Below are 13,704 nucleotides of genomic sequence, written 5' to 3' on the forward strand. Positions count from 1 at the left end.
ACTTGTACCTCGTGACCTTTGGTGGGTCGGCCACATATCTAGAAGGTTCGTTCTTATAACATTATATGATTTCGTATCGCATTATAGTGTCCATGAGTATTTTACTGTTTGAGTCATTAGTTTTTCATACGATTCTACTTAGTTTCAAATCCATGACTAATGATTTACTTCGTTTTTTCATGATTCAACTGTTCATGGATGTTCCACGTAACTCAAGTTTCATGGGATGCGTCATGCGAGGACAAAAATATGAAGTCACACGGTAAGAAATAATGCAATTCGTATAGTTGCTTGAATATTTATCTTTCTTTTTGCTAATATTTCACAAGTGCTCAATTTATCGTGGCCAATGATGTCTATTCTTTTCTCACGGAGCATTCTTATGCAATATAATTTGTTTATTATCTCTTAGCGCCGACCATGTGTGGTCATCTTCTAGATTTATTTATTTTTGGTGCTACAGTTATTCATTGGTCAATCTTAAAAGTAGGTGATCATTATCAATATGACACGGGTGATCAACTTTCCTGAACATGTTGATTTTCCTTTCTTCTCTAATTCCTTCACTGAGAAAGAAAAAATAATTCATCGAAAGATAGTTTACGGTTTCTATTCTTTAATGAAATTGTGATCACCAAAAATTGATGTCATCACAATTTAATTATCTTTACGATAATTAGTCACGTGCATGGTTGAAAAATCTACGGCCAATTAAGTTTGGTATCTTCCTTTTTTGAAGGAAGATTATGTGATTTTTATATGTGGTTTCTATTCATTCGCAAGAAACCATCAGCCTGACACAAAGTGAATTTTTCTTTTTGCGATGACTAAAAAAACAATATTTGTTTTATTTTGTCGATATTGTAGCGTCCCAAAATTAAGCTACTTATTAATCTAAGAGATCAGTTAAAATAATGAGGCATTAAGACTCTAAATCCTATAATTAAATTCCAATTTAGAAATCTTATACAAAACTTAGCCCAAAATTAAAACCCATAACTCGAGCAAATGTAAATGAAGAATCTCTCAAGTTTTATTAGTAAAATAATGAATTTGTGAGTTACAGCAGAGTGTTCATGCCGAAAGTGATTCGTATGATTCACATCAACGCTAAACCTTTAAGTTAAGAAAACGAACATCTTCACGAGCACCAACTCTTCTGATAACTGAAAGATTGAAGTGGGAACGAGTCACTAACATACTTCACGGTTCTACTAGTGAAAATATTTGTACATCACTTACACACAACACAAAGCAGAAGATTACTCCAACTCATCTCGCCAGATATTGTGTCCATTTACAATATCTATAAAAGTTCCACCACCGGACGGATCTACGGAGATGAAATAAAGCAACCTAACATATGTCATCCCAACCTCGTGTCACTTAATGAAGGAGTAGATGCTAGAAAGACTTCAGTCTCAAATGATAGCATGAATCCAGGTACCATATGATATTTTCGTAGAATGCATACTCCTCATAAATTCTGATGCCACCATCTAAGTCTAAAATATATAAGAAGGTTTGATTATTATGGCTCGACCTCGCACAGCAGGTTCCCAATAGGTCCCATCCTACCATGAACCTAGAATTTCTTCCGGAGTCGAGATCATAGTAACCCAGTCGAACTATTAAGAATGAACAATCAAGCATGATATGCAAACGACCAATCTCCCCACATATATTCGATAGTTGGGGGCCTATTATTCTCCGCTACCCAGTGATACCCTGATGTGTCCGCAGGTACCCTCAAGGCAGAGAGTCATTCCCCCTATAGTAAAATAGGTATAAAATAGTAATATCAACCCACAACTGCCACCGGACAACTTCTAGGGTCTATGTAATCTGTAAGTTGCTTTGACCTATAATAATATTGGGTACCGATCTTCACCTACGTAAGAGTGCGTGGCCTTCCCCACCTATAAACGCTTAACGGGAATCCGTGGAGAACACGGACAATCCTCGCGAGGAGACTAGACAATGCATATATGCAACATACACAATCAATTGCACTCAAACATGGATTGCATAAGAACATATAGTTCCAATCAAACATGCTCAAAAATAATTTGACACATCATGCTCGTCATTTAAAGTAACTTAATGATTACAAGAGAGTTAAAAGAGTTCCCACCTGTTCTGAAGACAAGCCTCGCCTACCTCAAGATTCTCAATCCACACGTTCATCCTTGAATCGATCGTTGTTAATAACGACTAAATGTTAATTACACAAGCATTCTAAAGGTTAGCCAAAAATGCTCGCACAAGGCTCATAATATAATCTCATACAGTTCTCTAGTTATAAGTTTGAATTCTGCTGCAGAAACAATCAAATCCAAAACCTAACCTCTATGAATATGTTAAATCACCTATGAAATCCAAATCTGGATCAATCTATCTTTGTATCGAACCTTTATGAATCTGTTATTCACCTCTGGAAATTATATCTGGATCGATCGATTTCAAAACAATTCCACAGTAACCTGAAATAGAATTAAGTTGAAGAAACTAATAAATACAACAAATCCTCTCTGAAACTGTCAAATCGCCTCCAAAATTCATCTCAAACCTGCTCCCTGTTTTGAATTATGTTGAGATCCAAAATAATCGATTTACAAACCACGCTTTATTTGTATAAAATCGGTTTAAGGGTAATAGTGGAATTTTGAAAGTACAGAAAATCAGGTCTCAACTCGATTTTGGACTAACTCGTCCATATTTGGACTAAAACGCTTGGGATAGGGATTATTTGGACTAGATAATATTAGGCCTCAGATTTGTGGACTAAAACGTTCAAAGCCCACTAACTTTGGGACTAAAAGTCAATTTCTACTGATCTGTACGAGTGTGTAACAGTTGGATTGGCTGGCTGGACACTTTGTACTTATCGGGTTTTTTATGCCCATCAAATGAAAAGGGTATATCGGTATTTTTTGGAAAAGTTGAAACAGAATACAGCGGCACTGAGTTGTCCTCTTTACCTAATTTCAGTTTCTTTCTCATCTTCCTCTTCAACAGTCAGTAACTAGCAACAATCTGCAATTTTTTTTTTCAAAGAAGAAATCATAGATTATTATGAAGGAAGACGAGAAGTTACGCTTACAAAGAGGCGGTGGTGGTGGTCACGATAGTGGAGGTGGTGGTGGTGAAACCCTAGAAGTAAAAGATGAGACAAACCACAACAACAACGGAATCATCAGAACTAGAAGTACCAGTAGTGTGGTGAGAAAGTCGAGAGTGAAAGGAACATGGTCTCCAGAAGAAGACGAGTTGCTGACACAACTAGTCGCTAAACTCGGTGCAAGGAATTGGAATCTCATTTCTGCCGGAATCCCAGGTCGCTCTGGTAAATCCTGCAGGCTCCGGTGGTGTAATCAGCTTGATCCTTACCTCAAACGAAAACCATTTACTGGTAATCCTTCTATCTCTTTATGTTTAACTAGGGTTTTCATTTTCAATTTCTTGACTTATTTGACCTATTTTGACTTATAATTGATGTTGTTATCTGCTTGTGTATCCTTTGTAGAGAAAGAGGACGAATTGATCATTGATGCACATGCTGTTCACGGAAACAGATGGGCAGCAATTGCAAGGTTGTTACCAGGGAGAACAGACAATGCTATCAAAAATCATTGGAATTCCACGCTTAGGCGGAGGTGTCTTGAATTTGATCCTCCCAAAGGTACTAAGGCTGCTGCTGTTCTTGCTGCTTCGATTGAAATGATGGGAGGCAATCCCATGAACCTTGATAAAACTAAGGTATTGTCTGAAACAACTTTATCATGTGAACCTGATGTGAATCGCGAAGCTCATGTCAACATGGGAGACAATGCTGTGAACCTTGATAAAACTAAGGTATTGTCGGAGACAACTTTATCATGTGAACCTGATGTGAATCGCCAACCTGATGTCAACATGGGAGACAATGCCATGAACCTTGATAAAACTAAGGTATTGTCGGAAACAACTGAACCGGACATGAATTGTGAACCTGTTGCGAAAGGAAAAGATGTTGTTAACTCACTTGAGAATCAATCAAACCAACATCAGGATAGGGAAGAGAACTACAGGGTGGAGTATCGTTGCAGAAATGAACCCAAGGAAAAACCGAGACTTTTCCTTCCAACACCTCGTGTTAGTGCATTTAACCTCTATAATCAGGATCAGTCCATGGGTGGCTATGTATTGCCAACAATGGTCCCAATGCTGCATGGACCTCTGCTTCAACCTTGTAAACCACCTGTTGTTGGGCAATGTGGGATGCTTGGGGGTATTCGGCGAGTGCCTTCTCATTGTGGGCATGGTTGTTGCACTGGTTCTCGAAGCGTTGGGGAAGATGGGCGGAGTTCTTTGTTGGGACCAGAGTTTGTTGAGTTTGTGGAGCCCCCACCTTTCTCGGGTCATGAATTGGTGTCCATAGCAACAGAGTTGAGCAATGTTGCTTGGATTAAGAGTGGGTTAGGCTTTGGGTTTAATCATAGGGGAATAGTGAAAGATAATGCAGAGCAGCAGGTGATTTATCATTGAGAATCAGCAACAAGAGACATATCGCACTGGAGGGGGACATGTTTCTCTTGAGAGCCGCAGCAGTAAGATACACAACAACAGGGACATAGAAACAGCGCATTTGTACATGGTGTCCTTTCTTTTGTTTCTTTTATGTCTTCTTGTATCTGTGTTTGCTGGGTAGTATAGTGGTATATGATTAGCAATCTATGTTTAAAGTTCGAAGTAGAAATGATATATAGTATAACACCATATTCATTTGGTTCATGATCTATCAAGAGTTCTAGATGGGCTTAAGCTTTTCTTTCAAGTATATATACATTGATACATCAAATACTGCTAAACATATTTTAGCATAAACCTTAATTAAAATGATGTGAAGTTTCTTGCAGAGTGTAACCTGATGCAGAATTAGAGGTAACTTTGCTTTTTTGGTGGGACATACAGTTGGTTTATTTCTCAGTTTGTTCATTCATTTCAGCTGACCGCCTGCATTTTTGGTCACTTTGTCGTCTTTTAACTTTCAGGAGGAGACGTGGAGGGAAATTTGCAGGAAAAGTAGTTGCAGTGTCAAGTAGATGAAGAATATTATAAGCAGTTGAGGAATATTCGAAATTAAACCAACCCAAACTACATTTCAGCAACACATAAAGATTGTGAACTTATTCTCATCCAAGCACATATATTGTCTCTTTGATATTATAATGATATTTACCCAAAGTTTGCACTCAAACAAAATTTTTCTTTTAATTTTCAACAACACTACCATCACATCCATCGATGTCTTCTTCCCAATATACTTATTATCCACTCTCAATTGCAATTAGTCCAGCCATGTTCAAGACTCCCCTGCACCTACAGAAAGCCTGAGTGATTATTTCACCCTCGTAGCCATCTTATTATATAAATGGAGCCTGATCAAGGCGACAAAGGAGGAAGACAGCAGGAAGCGAAAGCTGAAGCAGAAAACAATTCAATATGTGGTCCACATGTGCTCATTTTCCCATTACCTGTACAAGGCCATGTTAACTCCATGCTCAAGTTAGCAGAGCTCCTTTGCTTATCTGCAGGTAGTCGAATACAACAAGTCACCTTCCTCAACTCTGATTACAATCACCATCGTCTCCTCCGCTTCACTGATGTCCAAACCCGCTTTGCTCGCTTCCCTGGTTTCAGGTTCGAGACCATTTCTGATGGACTTCCTGCTCATCATCCCCGCTCGGGCGACCTCCTCAACGAGATGTTTGATTCCATCAAAGCTGTAACTAAACCACTTCTTCGAAAAATGTTGATCTCCTCATCATCAGCATCTGGTTCATACACACCAGTGACATGTATAATAGTAGATGGGATTATGAGTACGTTCACAATGGATGTTGCAGATGAGCTTGGGATTCCTGTTATTTCTTTCCGTACAATCAGCGCGTGTTGTTTCTGGGCTTATTTTTGTATTCCACAACTCATTTCAGCTGGGGAACTGCCATTCAGATTCAACAATATCGAAGATGATGATGACTACATGGATGGTAGGATAACATCCTTGCCAGGCATGGAAAGCTTTTTACGCCGTCGAGATCTCCCAAGTTTCTGTCGAGCCAAAGATCTTTCTGATCCGCTTCTCCAGTGTGTCATAACAGAAACCTGCAACACCATTTCTCGAGCATCCGCCCTCATACTCAACACCTTTGAAGAACTCGAAGGTCCCATCCTCTCTCATATTCGCTCTCACTGTCCTGGATCGACTAAAGTCTACTCTATTGGACCTCTTCATGCTCATCTCAAGGCTCGACAACAACAACAACGAGAAAGATTATCTAATCAAGCAGATGAAAGTAAATCAGCAACCTCTACTTCAAAAACGATGACAGAGACAAATAGTCTGTGGGAGGAAGATCGGAGCTGCATGACTTGGCTGGATCTGAAGCCGTTAAGATCAGTTGTTTATGTTAGCTTTGGAAGTTTAGCTGTGCTGAGCAGAAAGGAGATGCTGGAATTTTGGCATGGTCTGGTAAACTGCGGGAAGTATTTCTTGTGGGTTATACGTCCTGATTCCATCAAAAAAGCAGTGGTGTCAGAAATATCTGACAGTACTACCTTGACTGGTGATCAAAATGATCAAATTGACCCGACATTAAGATTCATGAATGATATTGTAGACCCGGGCGATGGTGACAATAAGCTGCTAATGGAGGGAACACAGGCAAGAGGTTTAGTCGTAGGTTGGGTTCCACAAGAGGAGGTACTGGCTCACCCTGCAGTGGGGGGGTTTCTGACCCACAGCGGATGGAACTCGACGCTGGAGAGTATTGTGGAGGGTGTCCCGATGATATGTTGGCCATACTTTGCGGACCAGCAGATTAACAGCAGGTTTGTGAGTGAGGTGTGGAAAGTTGGTCTGGACATGAAGGATAATTGCGAAAGACGATTTGTGGAGAGTATGGTGAACGATCTGATGACGACAATGGATGTCTGCGATGAATCATTCCAGAGAGAGCACACTGGTGATAGCGAGTCAGGGTTATTACGCAGAAGGGTCGATAAGTTTGCAGATTTGGCAAGAAGTTCCATCGGGGAAGGCGGCTCGTCTTACAAGAATTTTGATTGTTTAATTGACCATATAGTTAGAACTGCACCTGTCCATTCCAGCAGTAGGGAAGATGGTGGTGGTTAAAATTTCAGTCTTTGAGATTTATTGCTGGCAAACAACCAAGTGTAAATTGTAACTAGGTTATCATCTTTTTCGACCTTGTTTGACAAGTTCTAAGTTTTGTATGAAATCATCACACAGGTTGAATGCAAAATTTTAAGGTTGCCTGCTAGAATCTATTTAGGTCGTGCAGTCTTGCTAAAAAAAAAAGATGAACCTGACGTGCAAACGCGCTACCATTGCGCTGCAGATCCTTTATTGCATTACCAGGTGGTCTTTAGAATTTCTATACATCTTCACACACTCTCCACTGTTGACTAACCATCCCCGAGCTGTCTCGACTACAAGCTTTGTTGGTATTATTAGCTTTCGTTGTCTGTGGGGCTGTGGCATTGGCAAGGAGGAGGAGAGAAGACCAATGAAGCAATCCCGAAATGGATTGACAAATTTGACATAGTAAGTATATACTCCGACTCTGAGAACGTACCACCCCTTCCAGTTCGATAAGCACACTCTCCTTATGTGATGGTGGTGGTGGTGGTGAGGTGAAGAAGCAACTGCGTGAGCAAGTCAAAAGTTGGATGAGATGATGACGATGGGCCGGATTTAAGTATCTTGATCCCAGCCCAGCCCATAATACTGATTAAGATGATTCTATACAAAAGATGATCCAGCAGAGGAGAGCATGCCCATGCTATCTATGTCTATTCCTTTATTTGTTTTCATTCATATTTTTGGTAATTGAAGTGGTCGGATGGATTGCCTGCCTTGGTTACTTCATACTATGTCGATGGATGAACAAGGAAATAAGCAAAAGCCCATGATCTAAATTGTAATCAACAACAACAACACAAGATCCTTTACATATAGATAGAAATGGCAAATCCCTATGTAGTTGACTGTTGACTTTTTGTATCTAAAATGAGCCGCAAAAGAAAAAGGGATCACTGTAAATAATAATTCAATAAAGTAAAATTTGGAACCCGCAGCTTGGTTTCGTCAGGGAGAAAAGAGAAAGGCAGGCAGGGATGAGGAGATTTACCTTGCATGAAGATGATTAACTATATGAGTAAACTTTAAGGTGGGAGCATATCACAAACGGCTAGTAAGTATTATTAAAAAACTTCATTGAATACAAGGTTTTGAAAACTCAAGAAACAGCATAGTAGTCCCTGGGCTGCAGTGCAGTATTATAACTAAATGATGATCAAGCCACTGTAGTAGTAGCCGTTGAGGGTACGTAAGGTAATGTTGGTAGGTAGTGGTGGCGTGTCTTCCCATCTTTAGAGATACCTGTTTGAAAATATCCAAGAGGTGAGCCTTATTCATAGCAGATCAACAAACAAACACATCGAGAACACTGTCTGTTTATGTTGGTATCTTATTGTCTTTTTTAGTAATACAAACATCTAATAGTTAGTTCATGATACACCATCCATTTTTATTTCACATTTCTATGATTCTTTGACGATAAACAAAATTTTGAATTTGAATACACACTTTTATTGGACCTTGTGTGAGTGCACGGTTTTCAAGTTATCACATTAGACGGTCTGTCCATAAAAAGGGATGAGTCGGTAAAGGCAGGCAGGGAAGACACTGGTGAAGGCAAAAGGGTCGATAAGTTTGCAGATTTGACAAGAAGTTCCATCGTCTTACATGAATTTTGGTAGTTGAATTTTGCGGGTTTTTTTTCTTCAAAACCAACCCCGCACCCACAAACAACGTGCGGGTTTTGTTACCCGCCCGCTGCGGGTTGGGCGGGTATGGGTTTAAACCCGCTTAGACCCGCTTTATAATTCAATACTCATTCACACACACACATGTTTTACTTAAGTTCACAGATGAAGATTAAGTGTTGAATCTGTTGATTTTTCGATTGTTGTCGATTTCTGGTGAAGATTCGAAGTCGTTGTTGTTGATTTCTGGTAATTGTCGTTCTTAGGTGAAGGAGAAGAACTGAGGAGGAAGAAGAGGAGAGGCCGAACATAGACAAGAGTGTAGAAAGTGAATGAGGGTTATCAGTTATCCTATCTAATAGTATTAGGGTTTCATAATGGACGGCTAGGATTAGTTTTATCTAATGGTATAAAATTTGCGAATTTTTTGGGCGGGTATGGGAGGGTAGTAGCTTAAACCAACCTCGCACCCACAGACAGCGGTTTTTTTTTTTCTCATAACCAACCCTGCACCCACGACGGACGGGTATGGACTAAAAAACCACGAGTTTAGCGGGTACGGGCGGATTTGGGTTTGGTGGGCGGGTCTTGTGCATCCCTATTCACCATATCGTTAGAACTTGCATCTCTCCATTCCAGAAGCAGGGCAGGTGGTGGTGATAATAAAAATGCATACTGTCCAACTTGAAATTGGTGGTGAATGAAAAAAAACCAAAAAATGAACCTGACGTGAATCGAACACGCAACCTTCTGATCTGGAGTCAGACGCGCTACCATTGCGCCACAGATCCTTTCTTGTATTAACCAGCTGGTCCATAAAACATGAATGGTATATCAAATTGAAATTCAACTTTCACAGCAGAGGAGACCAATGTCTTGAGCCCATAACACTAATTAAGATGATTCTCTACAAAATATAGGGTTGAGCAGAAAAACCGTAACCGCGGATTTCATCCGTATCCGTCGGCAAAATTGCGAGTGAAAACCAATCCGCAAGAGTTATGGACCGGACACGGGTGCATTCTCAAATCCGCACGCGGTGCGGTTACAGTTGCGGTTGGGATTTGATAACCGCGGATTACCCGCACCGTAGGACATATAGGGAATTTAGTAAATGTATTAAGGATAATATGGGAAGTTGGAGTTTTATATATAAACATCTTTATCTTTCGGTGAAACCTAATAGCATCAGTTTTTTTTTCGAGAGGAAGAGACCTAATAGTCTCAGAGGAAGAGACCTTCGATTCTTCTTCTTCTCTGAGTAAATTAGTTGTTCTCTCATTCATCTTCTTCTCATCACAGTAAATATCCTTCTGATCTAAAGTCTCTCTTGCTACCAAATTAGTTGTTCTATCATTCTTCTTCTCTGAGCAGCATCAGCATCAGTAACTGTAAGTAGTTCTCTCATTTTCATTTCTTTTGACTTTCAATGATTATTATATGTTCTAGTGATGTTGATTTCGTTTTAATTGGTTTGGAATTTTCTTAGATGTCAAAATAATTTTGAGTATGTTTGATTTAGGGTTTTCTTAAATTAGTTTTTTCTTCCAGTTTAGAGATTTTGGGTGATTTGGTCGGTAAAGACCATCATCTCTGGTTGAAGTTTGTATTATCAGTGCTGAAAATTAAACCAGTATGTTTGATTATTAAACCAGTTGTGGGTGTGGATTGTCTAATTCATGTATGTTATTTATGAAACAAGGCAGATCCACGGATTGGAGAGAAGAATCTTCAGGAGAACAATATTTAAAATCCTTGGGTAGGTGGTGAAGCTTGTATTGTCAGTGCTACAATTGTTTGGGTATGATGTTGCTATCTCTGCATTCTGTAACATATCTTCTTATTTGCATTTTGTAGCCATTCATCTGGTTGCATCTAATCATTTTGTAATCTGTAATTGTAGCTTATCTCTGTACATCTCAGTTTATCTGTTCCATGTGTTTCATTTGTTATATTCATTTAGCTGCACCCTGTGTTTCATACTCACTGTTTCCATGTAATATACATGTTAAGCATTCTCGCATAATAGTTAAATTCCTTTCAGTTTATCTGTTCATCTTGCATATCTTTTTGTCCTCATATATTACAGTTTTTGGTTCTCAGTTACTCCATCTTTGATTTGATTTTAACTCTTTTAGTTTATAGATCATTGCATCATTGATTCTGTCAATCTTATTTTTCAATATCTACTGTCAATGGGTATGAACAGGAGAATCTGAGAGCACTGTCTATTTACCTTGAGCTACTATTTCATGAGCTTACTTGCTTGACCACACTTCTCTATCAAAGACTACAATATTTCTCTATATACAGATCAATTGAATTAATCTCTTAGAATGTGTTTTCCTTGTTGTGTTCATTTACCTAATGTGTTAAATTTGTTAGCAGATGGCTTCAAGTACTGAGGGACCTTCTATTCCTGTTGACTATCCTGATGAGAGCATGGCTACAGTTAACCCGGCAACCGTCGAGAGCATATCTACAGCTACACCATCATCTCTGGTTGAAGTTTCAAAGCCTCCGAAAGCTTCTGGTAAGAAGCAATCAGACTGCTGGCAACATTTTGATAAGCGTCTTGATCTTAAGCCACCTAAAGTTCAGTGCAATCATTGTAAAAGGAAGTTTTCATGGGGTAAAGACGATATAGGGGGTTCTAACTCTCATGGAACAACAAACATGAACAACCATATAAAGCAAAGAAGGTGTCCTAACTACACTCCACCTGGACAACAGCAATTAGCCTTTCAAGTAAGTGATAATGGTGAGACTCGTTCCGTTGTGAATCACTCGTTTGACCAAGATGCATGCAGAGAAGCCCTCACCAGAATGATCATCAAAGATGAATTACCTTTTATGTTTATACAGCGTGAAGGCTTCTTAGAATTTTTTCATCAACTAGAACCTAGGTTTGATGTTCCTTCTCGTTTTACTGAAGCTAAAGACTGCATGAAGATGTATTTAAGTGAGTACCACAAATTGAAAGCTGAATTTAAAAAGTATGGTAGAAGGTTATGTCTCACCACTGATACGTGGACTTCAGTTACAAACATGAGCTACATGGTGTTGACAGGTCATTATATTGATGAGAAATGGGTGTTAAAGAAGAAGATATTGAATTTCTGTCCAGTTACGGATCATACTGGTCTGGAATTAGGTAAAACAGTTGCAGCTTGTCTTTTACAGTGGGGGATTGAAAGGGTATTCACTTTGACGGTTGATAATATTAGTTCTAACAATGAAGCAGTTGCTTATTTGTCCAAGAGAGTTGTGGGTTGGAAGGATGCAATTTTGGGAGGAGAGCACATGCATCTTAGATGTGCAGCACATATCCTTGCCTTAGTGGTTAAAGACGGTATGGATTTGTATAATGAATCTATTTCTAGGATACGCGAGGCCGTTAAGTTCGTTAGAGGATCAGCAGAAAGATTGAAGAAGTTTAAGGAATGCGGTGAACAACGGAAGATTAACATCACCAAATTTCTTAGCTTGGATTGCGAGACTAGATGGAATTCTACTTACCATATGTTGAGTGCAGCTGAAAAATATGAGGAGGCCTTCTACCAATTTCAATAATTAGGGTATGCGGATAAATTTCTTAATCCCCCTCGACCACCAACAAGAGGTAAAACAAACGTACCAGCAGTACCAGCAGTTTCTAAGGTATGGCCCGTTGCTTCTGATTGGGAAACAACTCGTGCATTTGTTAGATTACTAAAAACTTTCTATGATGCTACATTGAAATTTTCTGGATCAACTTATGTCACGTCTAATTTATTCCTCGACGAAGTAATTTGTATTAATGACGTATTGCAAGAATGGGTTAAGAATGGTAATGTGTTATTGTCTGACATGGCTGACTGGATGGTTCTTAAATATGAAAAGTATTGGGCAGTGGATAAAATCAACAAAGTGTTATACATTGCTGTGTTGCTTGACCCACGACGCAAGGAAGCCTATCTTAGATTTGCTTTGACAGAGTTACTGAAAGAGAATCATGTTACAGTTGACCACGAGGTCCATGAGATGATGACTCCAGTGAAACTTATTTTAACAAATATGTTTGAGGAGTATGCACTATTATATAAAGGGGATGATACGGATTCAAGACCAACAGCTTCATTACAGACTTCTCGTTCACTAGAACCTCAGAATCCGATCAACAGATTTGTTGAGTCTGAAAAACATCAAGAAACAGTGGAGGGAAAAACAGAGCTGGATATGTATTTCTCAGAGAAAAGAGAGGATTTTAATCAACAATTCGATATTCTGAATTGGTGGAAGGTTAACTCTTCCAAGTATAAGATCTTGTCCATGATAGCTCGAGACGTGCTTGCTATCCAAGTATCAACAGTAGCTTCAGAATCAGCTTTCTCCATGAGTGGTCGTGTTCTTAATGAGTTTCGAAGTTCCATGCTGCCAAAAACAGTCCAAGCACTGATCTGTGCTCAAAATTGGCTTCTAGATAAACCAATCAATCTCGAGGAACTGATAGAAGCGGTTGAAAAAATTGACTTAGGTAATTCTCAAACCTTGCTTCCTTTGTTTTTGCATCTTTCTCTTTGTGATCAGCCTTGCACTAATTAAGTTGATTTCTCAAACTTTGCTATATTTTGATGTGATGCTACAACTTTCGGGCCTATGGGGCATAACTTTTTGTGTGCAAATGTGACCTGATCAGTTCATTATAGGGTCTGCGGGCATAACTTTCTATTAGTCTCCTTGGAATTTGATTAGTCATAATCAATCTTAATACTTTGGCTTGTTGTTCCTCAATGTCGATTGGGTCTGCGGTCTAGTTGTGATCAGCCCTTTTAAATGGTCTTTACTAACCAATGTTGATTGGTTTTTGTTTCTTCTTGTTTATTGCTGCCT

At 39.2% G+C, this 13,704-nt stretch overlaps 1 protein-coding gene and 1 non-coding gene across 4 annotated transcripts; one reads left to right on the forward strand and one right to left on the reverse strand.

The window, feature by feature from the left end:
- Nucleotides 1–2,953: 2,953 nt before the first annotated feature.
- LOC113344555 (7-deoxyloganetic acid glucosyltransferase-like) lies at nt 2,954–7,328 on the forward strand. 3 transcript variants are annotated; one of them, XM_026588509.1, is made up of 3 exons: nt 2,954–3,412; nt 3,527–4,923; nt 5,034–5,399. In XM_026588509.1, exons 1-2 carry the CDS (start codon nt 3,076–3,078, stop codon nt 4,525–4,527), a joined length of 1,338 nt encoding a protein of 445 aa, XP_026444294.1. In that variant the 5' UTR covers nt 2,954–3,075; the 3' UTR covers nt 4,528–4,923; nt 5,034–5,399. The 3 variants fall into 3 exon arrangements, with proteins under 3 accessions (XP_026444294.1, XP_026444292.1, XP_026444293.1); XM_026588507.1 differs by lacking the exon at nt 2,954–3,412 and having other exon boundaries at nt 4,632–4,923; nt 5,034–7,328; XM_026588508.1 differs by lacking the exons at nt 2,954–3,412; nt 3,527–4,923; nt 5,034–5,399 and adding exons at nt 5,457–5,576; nt 5,683–7,328.
- Nucleotides 7,329–9,551: 2,223 nt separating this feature from the next.
- On the reverse strand, nt 9,552–9,623 carry TRNAW-CCA. The gene has a single exon. It is a non-coding gene; the product is annotated as a tRNA-Trp (tRNA).
- Between the last annotated feature and the right edge of the window lie 4,081 nt (nt 9,624–13,704).

The sequence above is a fragment of the Papaver somniferum genome, unplaced genomic scaffold, assembly GCF_003573695.1.
Source record: "Papaver somniferum cultivar HN1 unplaced genomic scaffold, ASM357369v1 unplaced-scaffold_79, whole genome shotgun sequence".
Lineage (NCBI taxonomy): Eukaryota > Viridiplantae > Streptophyta > Magnoliopsida > Ranunculales > Papaveraceae > Papaver > Papaver somniferum.

What these genes read in the sequence shown, in the direction of transcription:
- LOC113344555 (XM_026588507.1), top strand. Translation starts at nt 5,414, where the DNA reads ATGGAGCCTGATCAAGGCGACAAAGGAGGAAGACAGCAGGAAGCGAAA.